The following is a 17,823-nucleotide window of genomic DNA, read 5'->3' on the forward strand; positions in this document are numbered from 1 at the left end:
ACTGTTCACAATATGAATGAATGAATATTCAATCAAGGTCAAGTACTATGAAGACTCCTTTCACCCTTTGACTGGTGTCTCTCTGTGAAATAAAACCAGACAGTGGGCAGGTGGTCAAGGTGGAATGTTAATATTAAACTGAGGTTGCTCTTTTGCTACAGTGATTGTCAGCATTCCAACTATGACCAAAATTTTTAGTCTTTTACTCATTGTCATTGGAATTAGTACCAACCAACTGGGGAAAAATGGGAAATACTTGGCATTCTTTCTTAGAGAACTAGCACAGCCATTGGGATGGAGAAGCTCTTAAATAGTTTCAGGAAATATCATTTAGAGCAGGGATTGGCATAGCTCGGACCCCGGCACCATTTGGTTCGGACCGCTGGACATTTTTGTAAAATAATAATGGGAAAAAAATGTTCTTACCAAACTTTTTTTGCGTGTTATGGCAGCGGCCATGGAAAGCAGACCTCCGTGGCGGTTACAAATGTTGTTTTCAAGACACACACTGTGAGAAACTTGACTGATTTGTGGCGTTGTCTTTAATGGGAAAAGTGGACTCTGAAAACCACGTCCTCTAAGAGGACTGGAGTGAAGCTTATGCTTTCTCTTTTGCTCACTGTGACTCGTGCATCTTATATGCACTGACTGCACGGAATTATGAAAAGAGGCTCAAAACATTTGACGCAAATTACTCGAACTTTAATGAGAGAATGGAAAATAATTGGACAAAAGGACAGTATAAGTGTGCAACATTAGTTATAATGCTCAACCTGACTCGTGAATGCAGTAGATTTTGGTTTACTGAACCTTTTGCCAATTTAGTCGGTATGCCCTGATTTTGAGCTTTCAAAACTGAAATTTGAATATTAAAATGACCTTAAAAGTGTTCAGACAGCCATTGGAGGGAATCCAGTAAGCATTTATGTTCCCTCTTACGTGTTCCAGTTAACAGACAAGCAGTAACATTTTGGATTGTGTAGAAATCTTTGAAGGAGAATTTGCTGATGGCCATGAAAATTATGTAATGTTTCATCAAAAAGAGGCTTCACACAATTAAAATGAAAAATAAAGTTGGATTTGTAGCTTCAATTTGAAATAACTCTCTTACTTGGAACCCAAGTTTGAGATGGTTTGTCAATTGACGCAATATTATTACATATCAAATGCTCTTAAACTATCGCCACCCTGATCAGCGTTACCACTTTTGACAGCAATTAAAGAACTTTTTTTTTTTTACACATAAGTGCACAGGCTTTGAAGATCAAATAAAAAGTGTTCTTCATTGACTCCAAGCCTGGGGCACGCCCTGTTCTTTAAAACAAACAAAAAGGCAGCCTGTTAATGTCACACTGAACATAATGTGTAATTGTGTCTCGCGTTATTGACTCTGACTACCGAGCCTATTGTGGTGCAGCAGGTTTCGATTATGAGCGTCAAAAAATAAAAAAAAAAAGAAGAAGAAAAGATGAAATATTGGTGGCGCCGTCGTCACGATGCCTCATTGTTGCTGGCACACTGTACTCACTCTGACTAATCAGTACCACGCCGTCGATAAAAAGCACTTTGGACCACAAAATGTATTTATGTAGTCTGCTGTCAATCAGATTCAGATTGTGAGCCACAGGCCAAAATATTACAAAGAGCTCTCGTTGCTATTTTTCCACCCCACGAAATAATGTAAATAAATCTAATCTGTTTAAGTGTACAATCTCATTATAGTTGCAATAAATACTATAGGTCTTTGCCATAAAACTCTAAAAATAAGTTAATATTTATATTATATATAAAGTACAAATAAATATATTAATATCAGCGTGTATTAAATATAAATAATGGAAAAAAATGAAAAGATGTAGTACTGATTGCGATGCATTAAATTATAGCTAAACTAAAATTATGTATAAACATATCTATACATTTAGTTTTTAAGTAGATAATGTAAATAAAAATCTAAACTACAGTATATGAATATAACTAGAATACTTTTAAAATAAAAACTAAACGAGTAATGTATATATCTATATGAACTGAAAACATAAACATAAAAGTAGATTATAATATGTAAAATTATCTTGTAGCAGTATAAACTTTTTATCAATTTTCACTTACCCAAGAGATCTAAGATGTACAATAAGCATAATGGCCTAGTGAGGCATTAGTTTCTGTATAATAAAGTGTGCAAAAAGTCTTGTGCAAAAACAAGATTCCACATGAAATCCCATTGTGAAACATTTTGTTGTGCACCGTACGTAGATGTTAGTGCCCCAAAAATAGACAATTTGACGGACAGCTCCAGAAGCCATCCTCGTGCGCCACATTTGGCAGCGTGTCGTATTGGTAAACGATGCAGCGGCCAACACGCATGTAATGCGCCCTAGACATAGTGCTGGATTAGCACAAGCTACGCGCCGTGCTGCGATATTGTTGCTGACTGCGCTCTCGCTTCGGGTTTCCACAGTGCAATTTGAGCGGAAAACAGACTTCAGTAGCGTTGCCCTTCTGACATTTAAAAGATCATATTTGCATAGAAAATGTAAAAACTAAACTGAAAAAAACTATGAATAATAAACAAATGTAATATAGTATATACTAAGTGGGTGCTCCCATCTCAAATTTTTCGCCACGTAATGTTAACTGAGGAGATGACTACAGTGATGGCGGCCGCACCGCAGGTCTGTTGGCTTGCCAACGCAAACGATGTGTTTAATGTGCACGGGGGACGATATATTAATGAAAAAAAGCTGCTTTCAGCCACACTTTAGTGTCATTCCCCAGCAGCAGACACAGCGGCCGTGTAAATATGAGAAGCATACGTCGCCCTGCCCCTGATGTCACTTGTTATTGCTGGAAGCCGCCTATAGGAAAAATCCCATTTGTAGTCGAAAGAAGCTTATGTCATAAAGAACTCTATTGTGGCTCGTGTGTGTGTTTTCTTCACACTCATGCCGGTTGCTTACAGAGTCTTGAGGCTTGATGACATGACACAGATGATAGTTTGAATGTAAAATGGATCGAAATGGGAATTTGAATGCGAATTGCACAAAACTTCCCATAAACATTTTTGCTAAATTGTAGATCCCGTTTCTTTATGAGTTTATGGGACTTAGCTCATTTCAGTGGCTTGTTAAAGCAATTTTCCTTATGGCAATGAATTGAGTCGACAATCATCTGTTCCAGCCCCAATAATAATGTACAATATTTAAGTTTCACAGCACTTGACTTGCCATCTTAAACGGTGACATTTTGTTAGTATTTTCCTGAAATGGACTGTAGTGAAGTAAGACTCAAAAATCATTGGAAAAAGTAGATGTGTGTTCCTCAGCTCGTTCTTATGTATGAATCATATACATATGGCGTCATGGATGATTTTAATAAATGGGAGCCCCTCGACATTTCACTTACACAATGAGTTCGGCTGTGTTTTATGGAGCTGAAGATTTGCACACTGTCGTCTAAATCACTTAGCCTCTCTCGCCAATTGCGCCCTGCATTTACATTTATGCATGTGGCAGTTAATTACAGGCTGCTGCTGACCTGGTAAATTAAAGGGGTTGGTTGTGGGGGCGGGGGTCATATATACCCACACACATCCATATTAATTGCCACTGACAGTTAAAGCCTTGTTCGGGTCGTGACTAGGTTGACTCCTCCAGCCCGGGACGCTGTTCCCCTGGCGCGTCTTCACACATCTGATGCTCATTTGCAACAAGTGGCGGCGGCTGACTCCTATGATAAATGAGTGGCTTGTGTTGTATTCTGTTGAACGCACTTTTACAATCGGCAGCGTGCCTTCTGAACCAAGTAAACCATGGACTTAATGTTAACTGGAAAAATAGACTGTAGGTGCACACGAGAGCTATTGGTATGGGAATCTCCCAGCATTACCCAGAGGGCAGTGAAGAAATAAATCCCCTAAAACAGTAAAGTTAATTGTAAAAGTAACTGAATTCAGGGTTCATTTATTTTTTTTTTTTAGTTTTGAATGTTAGAAGTTGGCTTGGTCATAAAAGGTTATATACTTTAAATTTTTAGTTTTTTTTTTTTTTTAATCCAAAGTTGCATGATAGTTCTGGTTTAATGGATAATTTATTAAATATTTCTATATTCTGACACAGAAACCCTTCCAGGCTGGAGGGTTGCTCATATTTTTTTCCGCAAATGTCAAAACAAAACAACCTAACAAAATAGAAATACGGAATCTTACGTTTTTGCAATCCATCCTTCAACATGGCTGGTTTCCATTGTTACTGATAGTCTAAATATATACTTTCTTTAGACTACAACCACATTTTGATGGCTTCTTTGCACTTTTTTTTCCAGAAGTAAAAAAGAAGATTTGGTTTCTCTTGTTTTTCCAGTCACAGGTCATCAAATGAGCGCATGTTTTGTCTGAACAGTGTCTTGCTTTTTTGTGAGGGGGTTCCGTGGTGGTATTCTCACGGTCTTCCATGCAAAGACCTTCTTTCTTTTCCCCCTGTCCTCCTTCCCTTCTTAGCAAGGCCCTCCTTTCTTCTCAGTCACGCCAAGCAAGTGTGTTTGTGCATACCTCGGCGGCCGAACAAAAGAGATGCTTTTGACATTCACCTCTTGTTTTTACAGTCCCCGCGAGGCGTGGCGTTTGCACAGCTTTGTCTGGAAGACGCCGGACAATAGCGAGCGCCCATAATGTAATCTCCTCGGGGCTGCTACGTTGTCAACGTATGTGCCGACGCTTGCCCTGGCCTAGTGCCGCTCCTCGCCGCCTTGGCTGTATTTCACGCCGACTGACTTGGGGGAGAGAAGGCGTGTTGTCACTTATGCCTCACTTGCTCTTTTGTGAAAGCCACAACACAAAAGCTTTTGCACTCATGCAAACATCCTTGCTGTGGGCTCAAGTAATCAAAGGTGTGCTCTCACGGACTTGCCTGCACACATGAGTTTCAACAAAAGACATGCATCCACCACCATCCAAAGATCCTAATGCCTCTTCTTAAGTGAGTTTGCAATGGCCTAAGCCCAGCTCAAAAAAACCTACCCCTCAAACCTATCTATTAAACCCTGAAAAATGTCGCTTTTGTTTTTGACTGCTAGCACCGCTAACCTTTAAAGGAAGAGGACCCTACCCTAAACTTTAATTGATCATAAAGTGTCGAGTGTTTATTGCATAACACTGCACAAACAATGTGAACAATTTAACAAGTATTGCCTCAATGCAATTTAACAACATGCTTCCTTGTCAACCTTCAAGTTAAGACATGTCATTGTCATAATTGTACTTGCTCAATTGTACTCTTAGTGCATTGTCAGTTTTTCTTTGTTTTCGACTAGCTGACGTAAATGGAAACTCTTTATGGCTTTTTGTACTCGCCGTCTTCTGTTCATCAGGTATCACACAATGTGGAATTCGTATAGGTAAATGTATAGGTAGAGGTGTGACTGTAAATGGCCTGACATTTGCAAGATGTAACACCCAATCATTAGGTTCTATTAACAATCCCCTACATTGAGATACTTAAAACCAGGAATTAAGGCTACATTCACAGGGTAAAATATTTCCAATTTCCCTTTCCATACGCGACACGCATACATTAAATTTGTGTCTGATGACGCTACAGTATGAACGCTAGTTCATACACCTTCCATCTAAACATCAACTAATAAAATACTTCACTGTTGTTTGACAGAATAAACAACAGACGTCGTCAACCATCGTTGTTTGCCACACACAAAAAAATACTTTTTGAAAGATGAATTCTGTCACGTCTTTCTTTCCCCATATTTGATCAACCGCGAATGCAGTTTTACACTGAGTGATCCTTGGGGCACGCAGTCGTTTATGGGTCAACTACAGCACATTGTGGTGTAATTGGCGTGTGATTAGCGGGAGCCCCTATGCGCTTCCTGCCGCGTCAAAGTGAAAATGTTGCACTGTCTAATAGACGGGGGGCCATTGTCCTGATGGGCGTGCGGCTGCGTACTTGCAAGTGGTGTTGACAGCTGCGAAGGGCAACATTTGTTTGTCCGTGGCAACACGCATATTTATGGCGCAGGTGCAGTGGTCAGTTTCAGAGGACCGCTAATCTTCTCAGAGTATCAATTCAGTTGTTCTGAGAGCTCTTTGCCTTGAGATGCGATCCTAAATTTCAAGTGATCAGTATTGGGAAGTGCAGGAGCGACAACTCTAAATTCACCTGCACTCCCTTCACACCTGAGCACAATTGGGGCAAATTGTACCCTAATTTAGGTACTTTAATTTAGGGGCATATGCACTTTTTTCTAGCTATTAAGTGATGAACACCCAATGCAATCTCAAAATCCTTCCACATCTTTGGGAGGTGAAAAATACAATAATCCTTGCGCTTCATAATTAAAAAATATAGTGAACAAATGCATACAGGATATATGTATACATAATGTATCTTCTATTCGGAAATAAAATAATAATAACAAAATAATAAGTGGCCTTCTTTAAACTGAGTCTGGCTAGGTACACTGAGGTCAGATCTGCAGACAATTGAAAGCGAGGTACAGTTTTCAGAGAACACCAAACCGGTTCCACAGACATTTTGGAACGTGTTCAAACGGGTCGGCCTGCCGAAGAAAGAAATGCATTTTAAGTGTGTGAATCTTTGTTTTGTCTTTTTGCTCTTGTTTAACAAGTTTTCATCACAAGAACTTGTTAGCGACCGATCGAACGTACCAACCGGGGGGTTGTGAGGGAGAGAAAGAATCGTTTGGTTGAGATCAATAAAAGATCACAGATGCTCTATGAGCCCTTTTTTAGTTCTTCATTGTTTTCAATTAGCCTCACATTGTGCAAAAAAGTTTTTGTACTTTGTGTTCATGTATGTGTATTTGTGTGACTCGTGATTAATTAGCAGCCACCCACTCTCAATTAGGGTCACCACCAACCCTCTCTTTGTGCGCCTTGTTTGTGCTCTCTGTGACTGAAGTAATGTATGTGTGAAAGACTGATATCTATCTTTCTGTCCATCCGTCCCAGTCTCTGTCCCTGTCTAGTATCTGTCCATTTATCCATCTCTCTGAATCTAGTAAGATTTTTTGGTGGAATAACATCCAGAGACTGATTTCTGTGTTTTGACGGTATGATTTCTTTATCTTGAATGACGATGGCATTCTTTTCTCTTTTTTTCAGGTGATGTTCAGGAATTTTCAAGTCATACATAAGTGAGAAGAGGGCGTGTCGGAGTGGGTCAAGTCTCCTAATTGTGTGAGTCTCTATTTATGATTAGTTGCTTGTTTAGCAAAGCTGTTAGTTAGCGTTCTGGACCGAGCACACTCAATCGTTGCTTTGACACTGAGGGTCTCTGAAGCAAACAGGGCCAGCAGGCACAGTTCCAGTATTCCCTCAATGTTGGGACTTTGACAATGCACCTTTTTAGACTGCCTCTTACACCATGCCAGTGATAAAGATTCTATCAGAATTCAATAGTAAAACAAGCTGGCCTTTGCCAAGCAAGGAGGCATGTACCAAGTGCAGATGGTAGAGGTTGGACAAAAGAGCCATATGGCTAATCCCCCAGTTTAAGAATATTTATTAAGCCCAGCCATGGCAGCCCATGAGCGCTGTCAGCAGCGGGTCAACAAGTGGCCACTTGGATTGCAGGCATACGAGGTGTGGTTTTGTGTTTCGAAGGTGGCTTCTCCTTTCAGAGTCTTTAATTTATAGTTTAGCTCGGTTAAAACGGAGTGTATTTGTCCTTTTGAGAATTTTCTAATTCATTCAAAATATTCAACCTAAATTTCAGAGCTGAATGTTGTGGCTGAGCAAAGGAACAGCAAGCAGCTAAGTATGCAATAACGAATAACATTCCATATATATTTTGGTACACCTATTTTCACTCAAACAGTCAGAACAAATATGAACTGCAGCTTTCACAGTATGTTAAACTGAGTCATGACCAGAGGTTAAAAGACCTGTACATTACCTTGACTCACGAGCCTGATCACTGAATTCAGTTTCTCTGCCAAGGGCATTTTGCAGAGACTGGGTGGGAAAATATATTATAAGTACGAGTAGACTGAGTTAGGACATTGGTCAAATTTTATTCTCAGCTCAAAGTTCGATTGTATTGGTGAAAAAGTGTAAGACCTGTGGCTTTCCCTTTTTTCCCCCACAACTTCAGATTGACTAAAATACAACAATATTTAAATAGATAATAAAAAAGCGACCTGTTGATCCACTCCACAGAAGCGTTTTAAATGATAATGCTTAAACAAGCAGGGATCGTTTGAAAAAGGATTCATGAATATAGTTGATATATGCACAAGTGTGTCAAATAATTAAGCAGCGTCTGGTTTCTCTGCTTGTCTTTGAAGTGGTGTTTTGTCTATCTAATGTCGGTACAGGTTTTTTTTTAATTACCTTTGTGATTAAAACAACTTCCTTTCAAAAAGCAGTTGCAATTATGTGCCATCAACAAGTTTAAGTGCGAAAAACATCCTGCTGAATTCATAGAGATTACAATGCTGTCGTGACAGAGGTGCAACTTCACGTCTTTTCCATTACTGCCATCTCATCTTGTCCGTTTTGTGCTATGCAGAGAGCAGAGGGCAGATGGGCTTTGCTTGACGGGTGGTGACTTGTAGTTGGGGTGTTCCTGTTTATTGTCCTGTTGGGTGAATGGAGTCACACATAATGTTGCCCCTGCAAACTCTGCTTACAATATCTGATTGGCGACCAGTTAAGGGTGCTGAAATAGTACATAGAATTGGCCTGAGTTAGAATAAAAGATCTCACGCTCCTTGTATCACTTCCTTGTGCTTGTGCGTGGCCTCCGCGATGAACTTTCAGGGCTTTAGTGACATGTTTATGAGGTTAGGGGGCACCATTGTCAGGTGATCTTTAAATGTTGTAGACGGTCCTCACTTGGTCATTTACTTAGAAAGCATCAAAGGATACGACATCCGTTACTCTAACGCTGCTTATTTGCCTCGGGTTTGAAGTGAACGGGATGCTGGCGTTTGTTCCAGGCTAACGAGCTAATGAACTAATGAGTTCGCTCAGGTTACCTGTTTGGCCTCCTAGCAATAATGATGTCCCTTTATGATCACTTTCTCTATAAGGCTGCAATCAGCTGTGCTAATGAGCAGCATGGAACATCATTTAGTGTCGCTTAAAACGCGCTTGAACATTGTAAGAATTTAATTTCAGACATTTGGCCAACTGATCTGATTTGTAGGGCGGTGGTGGGAACATAGCCAAACTCTGTTTTTGTGAAATGCAACCGAGATCCTCAATGGGGGCCATAGATAAATTTATTGAACCCACTAAAATGCACATCCCTCCAAGGACTTACACACTTTATTTTAGGGGGGTTTGTGATAATATTTTATTACAATTTTAATATTTTTTTTTTAGAAACTAGTGATGACTATGAATTGAATCACTCTTACAGTGAATAGTGTGAATGACTTTATTGAAGCTTCTCTTTATTATCCATTTGCTGACTAGCATGACCTAATTCGGACTTTAGAGGTGTCGTTTTCTTGATAATATTTTGTGTCTGAGGGCCGTCTCGTTTGGGACTCTCTTGGAAGTAAATCATACCCGTTGAAGCGTGCGCACGAGCCCCGAGCTTCGTGGCCTCGACCCAAACCGCATCTCTCTCTCTTCTTCTACCGCCCCTGGAAGCGGGGTTCTGCTCCCCATATTATCTAGCGGGGTTCTGCTCCCCATATTATCTCCACCCCCTCTGTTTCTCTTCTCCGTTTTTTTGCGGCGAGAAGAAAGGAAGCTGTCGGGCTGAGTCACTTTTTCCCTACGCATCTCCTCGCCCCGAACGAAACCACAAGCGGCGGCTTCCTGGAGATGAGCGCTTTTGTCTGTCTTGGGCCGATCCTTCTCGGCTGAGGTCACCCATGGCCCCTGTGAAATTGGGATGGATCGATACTGTTTTTCATCCCATCTGGTTCATCTTCTCAAGTGAGAAATTTAGCTCAAACGCACACCAAGATACATTTCAAAACCAAGTAGTGGAGACGTTTGACATCTGCGTGACTTTACGTTTGCATATAGCACTTGTGCGTGAGTCACTTGCCATACAAACACATTTGACAGCCATGAGTTATGACACTGTATCACTCTATTTGTTTTGTTGATTCAAATGGATCAAATTGGCTTAAATCTAAATATACACATGCTGATCAATCCTAGTGTCTGCTTTTTTAACTGTAAATCATGCTTCAACTAATTGTCATTGTCATCCATCTCCTGTCCTTACATTAAGACATGAGGGATACTGTTGATCTTCCCTTTCTGCTCTTCCTCCTTGATGGGATTTACGCCAGCTTTTAACAGAGCTTCTTTCTCCTTCCCTTGAGCCCATTTAGTTCAATTGTAGACTGTGACATTGTCATTTAACATCAAATCACAGTGAGGCTTCAAACTATTTACCGATGAATTCTGACTGTACACGATATGAACTTCCTGGCTCGATCTTGATACACTTGGAGACTCGAGTGTGTTGATGTGTGAGCAGGGTTGCTGTCAAAGCGGGGCATTCACAGGCACTCTATACACTATTTAATGGACATCAGGGTCGATCATATGCATAATAGTTATGTTATATTGTGTATGTTTTTACAATAAGTGCACTTGATGCCCTTGATGTGCTCAGACACTGACAGTGTTTTTGTGCATGAGAAAGAGAGAGAGTGAGTGAGACTTTTCTTGTGCATGTGTGTGTGTGTGTGTGTCAATCCCATAATCCCTCCTCCATTTGTTTTGTGTCACCATCAATTAGTCCCATTCCTAAAGGAAAGTCAACTGGCGGAGCTCAGGGATTGAAGTCTTTAATTACAGTACACTCGTCTGCACGACTGAAATTGTAGCTGATCTGGCCCGCTCACTTCATTAGATACACTTGCAAAGTGTAGCTGCTAAGGTTCTGGAAGTAGTGTATAAATAAAGCTAAATTGAGATCTGTAAAAAGAGCCAACACATGAGCCGCTCCCAAAACTGCCTTGACAGTGGTGATACATTCACTTTGAATTAGGGTTCTTGCAACAGTCAATATCTGTTCCTAATAATCTGGCGTATTCGGAGAAACCCAGCCTTCCACAAAGCCACTGGCGGCTTCAGCGCCTTCAGACAGGACCGTTTTTTTATTATTTTTTTATTTTTCTATGCATTTGGTGGGCGCACAAGAGCCCCAGAACCCACCCACAATTTTCTTTTTTCAATTATATTGCCAGTTGTCTAGACTATTATGCCTCATTTCCACACAGGGTGCAAAATTATCCAGTCTGCCTTCAGATTATGAGTTGACTCATGGCCTCTGCTGCACTTGGTTCCGTGTTAAAGACAGTGGCATACACATACTCAATGGCATAGTAAAACATTTCTCTGTAATATGGGCTGCTGTAAAAATTAAACTGTGAATTGAATGGGTTGAAAGCACCTTTTATTGTGAGATCTACGCTTTAACTGACCTTCTCATTGTCCTAAAGTCTGTGTTGAAAAATACCCGCTGAGTTCAAAATATGAAGAACTCAAGAACAAACCGTTGCCAACCTTCACACGTCAGTCATGTTGAATAACATACTTGAGGTGTAAATATTTGGTCCGATTTGAGGGATTAGATTCGTGTGAATAGCGAGCACTCTGATTGGGCGGATTACTGTGCGGAGCAGTTTGAAGCGAAGCCCTGTGTGCCGAGAACAATGTCTACTAGCCTTGGCCCTGCTAATGCACAATGGACACCTTGTACAGTAAGAATAGAGCAGGCGTGCACACCGTGCTTTATTGTGTTTTATTTACAGGGTATTTATTCGAATACAAAAGCCTAGCGGCAAGGTGTTTGGAGTCACAACATCTGTAATTGTTGTACGTTTAATCGTTTGAGCTTGTTTTAAGAATGAAAGAAGTCAGATAAAAAGCACAAGGAAGAATCCATAGATGCTCACTGAGATGATATTTTCAGCGGGTTGAATTCTATAGTTAAATGCCACTTTAGAGGCTCATTGTTGTTTGAATTTCACAGTTGTTTTAGCCATGAAATGACTTCCCTGTTGAGTGTGTGCCATCTGTGCACATTATACATTTAAATGAATCAATAATTAAGATAAGAATTGAGACATTCCAACCTGCCGAGCGAGTGCCGTCTAATGGAAATCCTGAAAAACTCTTTGCTCAGATCAGACAGAGGAAACAAATCTTATTGTCAAACGGAGGAATGGAGAAGCGCATCTGGGATTATCTTGAAGCATCCAGTGAAATGATTTGTCACTACTAATCTTGGATTAGCAGGCTTCTGCACCTCGCGGGCGCGTTAAAAGCCACCTGTTTGACTCTTAATTCTTTTGTTGCATCAAACATTTAGGTGCTTGTTGGGCACAATCTTTGTGAAATGTTATTTTTAGACCTTTGTCACATTGTCATTCCTTTTTATTCTTCACAGAGGGACCGTGAAACGTTTAAATAAAGAAGGGGCATCTTTGTTTGCGAGTTTTAGTTTTGCCGCCTCTTCTCTTTGGGTTAACATTCACTAAACTGAACACGGTTAATGCCATTTGGAATGTCGTTTTGTGATGTACATTCTTTAAATAACAGTACTCGTCCACTTTTACCTGCTCGACCAGGTCATGGCACAGCGGCGCTTGTGTAATGCCTCTGTGCACGGCAGTATTATGTCCCCGAAAGAGGTCAGAGGTGAACAGAGTGATAATGAGGATTGGAGTCACTGCGCAGATGGAGGTCGGTCTGATACCACATTAGCTCCTCCTTTATCTAACGTCGAGACGTGAGGTGTCGAACAGGAACTGCAGAGGCCACAACATTCGGTACCGGAACGCTCAATTGGTGTCACACTGGGTGGCTATGGCATCGTGGCAGTGTCTGAATCACTGGTAGATTGGTAGTAGCCCTTCAATTGTGAAGGATAATCTACCAGCAACCTGGCGTTTGTCACGAGTAACCCCACAAAAAGGCCTGAAAGGATGGCACCCTAAATTATACAAGATGTTGCTGCCATTTGAGACTGAAGGCAATTTCTAGGGAGTCAAACACAAACTCTTCCTAGAAACAAGGATTTAAATCCAATTCATTAAGTTTGCCCAATGTTATTGCGTTTTATTTTCTTTACATGCTCCAACCATTTTAGGGGGCAAGGCTAGAATGGATCATGGCATTCCCCTTCATTTTTAATTGGGAAAAAGTAGGATTTTGAATTTTCAGACAATCCATTCAACTTGTATCTCAAGGGCGCCACTGTATATCAAAGGTTCCTGTTGCACTGACACAGTGACCGAGTGTATTGCTAAATTGAGGTGAGACACAGCGGCCACGCTGTCAACTGTGGACTTGGGTCTTCAATGGTTGCTTCCAAGCTGCCTTCAATGGCTCACTGTGTGCGTGAAGTAAATCAATGTATGTGGACTGTTGTGTTTGCTTGCTGGGTTGTGTTGCCCTGCCAGCAAAAACAAGCGGCACACAAGGTAGGGTGTTGGTCTATCCAACCACTTCTTAACGGTGGTGGTTAACAGTTGGCATAGTTGGTCTTGTTTACACCCACTGGACAAACACCATATTTATCTTCAAAAAACAAAAAACACACTCACTCATTTGATTGATATTTTCCATCCTAGGGCTAATGAAGTGAACACATTCTAGTTCATGAGGTAATGAGAGAAGGCCTTTATTGCATAGGAGGACAATTGTATATTTGTCAAGTGGATTTTCTTTTTTGCTTACATTTCTTGCCACCGATGGTGATTTTATAAAGTTTTGAAGTAATAACTTTTACTAAGGCGTCAGCATACAACATGTATAATAAAAATACTGAGTTTCAGTTTTATTTGAATATCTGCCTCATGTTTGTATCGGTTTTGAATGTAACTAGAATTTGCCATTTTATAACATGATTAAAATTACAGCCAGTATGTGATTGACAGTCTCAGTTAAGTTTGTCTTTTAAAACCCCAGAAGTAGTGGAATTTCAACTCAATGGCTGTTTCATTCCAAGAGTAGCTGGCTGACTTTTCAATATTCTTCATCTGTCCTTCAGACTTTATCTTCATCTTACGATAGGCATGTCCATCAATATAGTGTTGCACGACGTCTGATTCATCTTCAACACTGGTTACAGTATATGACAGAGGCATAATAAGGTTTTCATTTGGGTCAAATCCTGAGTACAGGGGGTGTTCAGACTGTTTTCCTTTCAAAGATTCAAGGGCCAACTCTAAATCCATCCACTTTCATTTGTTAAACAGGGGATCAGAATCAGGTTTAAAAAAAGAAGGTTCAGAATTCTTCTTTTTATAGCCCAATAGAAGCTGGGCAGGGGTAGGTAGGATGACATGTATTAGCCCTTAATGTCATCCAAAAATGCTGCAGCCTCAAATGGCTGACTTCCTATTCCATTTAGTGTATGGTCCCCATTACTCCTTCGTGTCCACATGCTCACACATTTACGTCAGTTTGATGTCAAGGGAAATATTTTCAATCTTTCCAAGAGATGCTGTCAAGTGAATTTTGGGGTCCCAAAAATAGTACCTCATTTTAACCAAGCTACACAAAAAAGCTAACTTAAACTAATCAAAACGTCTTAAAATGGTGCTTAGAGAGTTGATTGTTATTTTTTTGTGAGATGGGGGAATCTGAGGTGTTTCGTCTTCTTCACAAGATGACTTTTAAGCCTCAAAGATGTTGAATGTTTCTGTTTTGGGTGACATCGGTAGGCTGATGGTAGCGGTGGTGTAGTAGGACTGCGATCTTTGGGGGCAGGACGTGTGTCGGCATTCCTAAGGCCTGACCTCTGACAGCGCCCCCTCTAACAAGGCTCCTCACAGATTTAAGGCACACAAGGCCCATTCTCAGTCTTTCCCACTCTCTTACTCTGTCCCTGTGTCTTTATTTGTCCAGTCCACCCACCCGGCTGCTTTTTAGCAAGCCATTCATACACACCTGGGAGTTGTCCCGATGTGGTATGGACCTTCACGCAATAAATAAATAAATTAAAAATCAAAAGCACAGTTGAATTGTTCAAGTGACATTTTTTCGAGAAAACATGGCACACTCGCGGGTCACAATTTTCCTTGAGACAAACATTTAAATGGAAATGTGCTTTTTTATTTAAAGTGCTTCTTTTTATGCCTGTATAACAGGTAGGAATTAACTACAGAATGTGACTCAAATCGATAATTGTACAGGTAGCAAAGCTGTTTGTTTCAATTAAATCACCATGATTTCCTAAGAGAGATTTCAAGCGTACTGCTGGATGGAAAGCCGGCAAAAGCACAAGGTGGCCGTCTTTTGTTTCATTCATTTTTCATGGAAAGAATTGGCCGAGAAGGGAAAAACAATTCAGTGAAAAAGTCCTCCCTCTCTCGTTTGTTTGCCACTAGGAGTAGGTTTTGTCTGAGTCGTCTTTTTGGGCTCCACAAGTGGCAGAAGGGACCTGGTGACTCAATGCTGCTTTGTGTGCGCTTACTTTTTTTCCGAGGGGTGGGGGGGGGGGGGGCTCCTCTCATCTGTCACAGGTCTCTCTCCAACCCGCTGGCCACAATGCACGATTGTTTGTTGCTAGGTCCCCCCAACCACCTCCTTGGGGAAGATTGAACAGCGCTTTCCTGCCAAATTCCCGAGCCTGGATTTTGCTTTCTGTGGTTTGATGTCAGTCTTCGAAATTAGAGTTGACTTTAGTATAAAGAAGCAACCATCTTGCTTTTCTACAATTGGTAGGATATTCTGGGCACCGAGATTTGGGGGATTAATCAAGTATTTATTGCTGAGTATCAAAGAAAATCAGTAGAGTGTAAATATTATGTACTGTGTTAGAACGGCACACCTATTTTTTGATGAAACATTACATCTGTGATGTTTTTACACAAAGTGTCGACAGTCTGCCACTTATGAAAACCAGTTGCCCACTCATAAACACTGGCCGTCATTTCAGACGTTTTCGGCCGCGTGTCTTGGTCAAACTGAATTACGATTTTGGTCACGGCATGAATTAAACTTGTGCTGCCAACGTTGCCAACAATTCTTTCAAAAATGTTTTTTTCTTTTTCACGAAACGAAGAGCTCAAAGATTTTCTCCCTTTCCAGAATGATGTCTTCCATACCAGCAACGCCTCCCGAGGAAGAGGAGGCATTCGGCCGCAGCAACACCAACACAGTCTGGCTCAACGACCACAGGCCCAAAGAGACGCAGTTGCCCTCCCCGCCCGAGCGCCCCCTCCCTGCCGAACTGCAGCCAATCCGAGGGAAGCAAGCGGACGGCGACTCCTGGGACAATGTTGAATCTGCTGTGATGGTGAGGGAGAACACATGCTCATAAAACATGGGTGAAACGTGCAAGGGGTGAGATCTCTTGCATAGTGATGTACGAGTACACTCGTAGTATACACTCAGACTGTATGCTGCGGGCATTGCTCAAGGCAACCCAGTGTGGCCCATCCTCTGAAGGTTTTGACCCTTTGGTTCCTCTCAGCTACCTGTCTTTGTGTACAGTTTATTGTATGTTTATGTGTTGACTTTTTGGGGGGGGGTTATATGGAATATACAGTCACTTATTTAGGAAGACTTGTATTTATTTAAGACACACAGTAAATAGTGTGCATGGGCAATTTTATATTTTTTCCATTTTACAAGATTACACTAAGTAAAGAAAAGTTGGATTGGCCTTATTCAAATAACTTTTTTATCTATTAGTTATTGTCAAGGTAATCCAAATTCCTGCTTTTACCTGGAATGTCATGTTTTGATAGACATTTTTCTTTTCTGGGTTTATTTACTAAAATATTCAACTCACTGACTTGTTTGTCATTTAAAATTAGTTGGACTCTTGTGTTAGGTTATTAGGTGATTATTTTATTTTTGGTTTTGCTAAAGAAATATTTATTCATTAAACTAACTTGATAGATTTTTCTTCTTTTTCTGTTCAAAGATATGTTTCAAAATATTGATATGTTAAAACAATACCATTTTTTAATGATCTTGTTTTAATTTGACGCTGTATTATTATATTTTATGTACATTTCGAGTACAAAGCTATTTCATTCAAATTCCAAAAACCACAGGCACCAAATACCTGATAAGCCAAACATTTTCCTTTCAGGACACAGAAAGCTCAAATAAAAGCTCCTCCATCGTCTACTCTTACCGTGCCAATTCAACCTCACCGCTGAAGCCTGAGGAGTGTTCCCGAGATCGTGGCGAGCAGACAGGGACTGGCGCTGGCTTGGCCTTGGGCACGCCAGAACGCCGCAAGGGGAGCCTGGCGGATGTGGTGGACACGCTGAAGCAGAAGAAGCTGGTTGAGATGACCAAGACGGAACAGGACGGTAAGCCAACACTAAGTGACTTGCCTGCTCTTTACTTTGTTCTTTGGAACACGGAAACCAGCCTACTGGGCCAGAATAAGATACAAACGTACTTTTGAAAGGGGCAGTTTTGGTGTGGTGGCCTAATTTGCCAGAAAGGAAAAGCTCAAAAAGGTAACTCCTTTGTCTGTCTGTCCAGCATATTGGCAAAAGGTGTTGAATTTTTCAAATAGGTATACTTTTGCTGCCGCCTTTTTAGAACTTAATTAGCAATTTGACATGGATCTTAATAAAAAGACATGACAAAATGAAATATGAAAAGAAATGTCTTACCACTACTAGTGTGTATGTGAAGTCACAAGTGCTCTGGGATACTTTGTCTTCTCCACGTCAAAGTTTCTTTTTGAAGATTCCAAATTACAACGGCGCACTGGCTCCGCGTTTGTTAGATCTCGATATCAATCGGTGAAAACGCAGCTTTCCCTTTTTTAGCGCCTTTCTGATCTCAAGTCTTTGCACGGGAGACACAGCGGGTTCTCCCAGCATGCCTCG

At 40.9% G+C, this 17,823-nt stretch overlaps 1 protein-coding gene across 4 annotated transcripts in view; it reads left to right on the forward strand.

The window, feature by feature from the left end:
- LOC144208529 (transcription factor SOX-6-like) overlaps positions 1 to 17,823 on the forward strand; it is a 59,990-nt gene that overhangs the window by 7,118 nt on the left and 35,049 nt on the right. For all 4 annotated transcript variants that reach the window (XM_077734442.1, XM_077734433.1, XM_077734458.1 and 1 more), the window contains 3 exons: positions 7,139 to 7,213; positions 16,055 to 16,262; positions 17,067 to 17,292. In XM_077734442.1, the coding sequence (XP_077590568.1) occupies positions 16,056 to 16,262; positions 17,067 to 17,292 (433 nt within the window). In that variant the 5' untranslated portion in view covers positions 7,139 to 7,213; position 16,055. The remainder of the gene's footprint in view (positions 1 to 7,138; positions 7,214 to 16,054; positions 16,263 to 17,066; positions 17,293 to 17,823) is intronic.

The sequence above is a fragment of the Stigmatopora nigra genome, chromosome 2, assembly GCF_051989575.1.
Source record: "Stigmatopora nigra isolate UIUO_SnigA chromosome 2, RoL_Snig_1.1, whole genome shotgun sequence".
NCBI classification, from domain to species: domain Eukaryota; kingdom Metazoa; phylum Chordata; class Actinopteri; order Syngnathiformes; family Syngnathidae; genus Stigmatopora; species Stigmatopora nigra.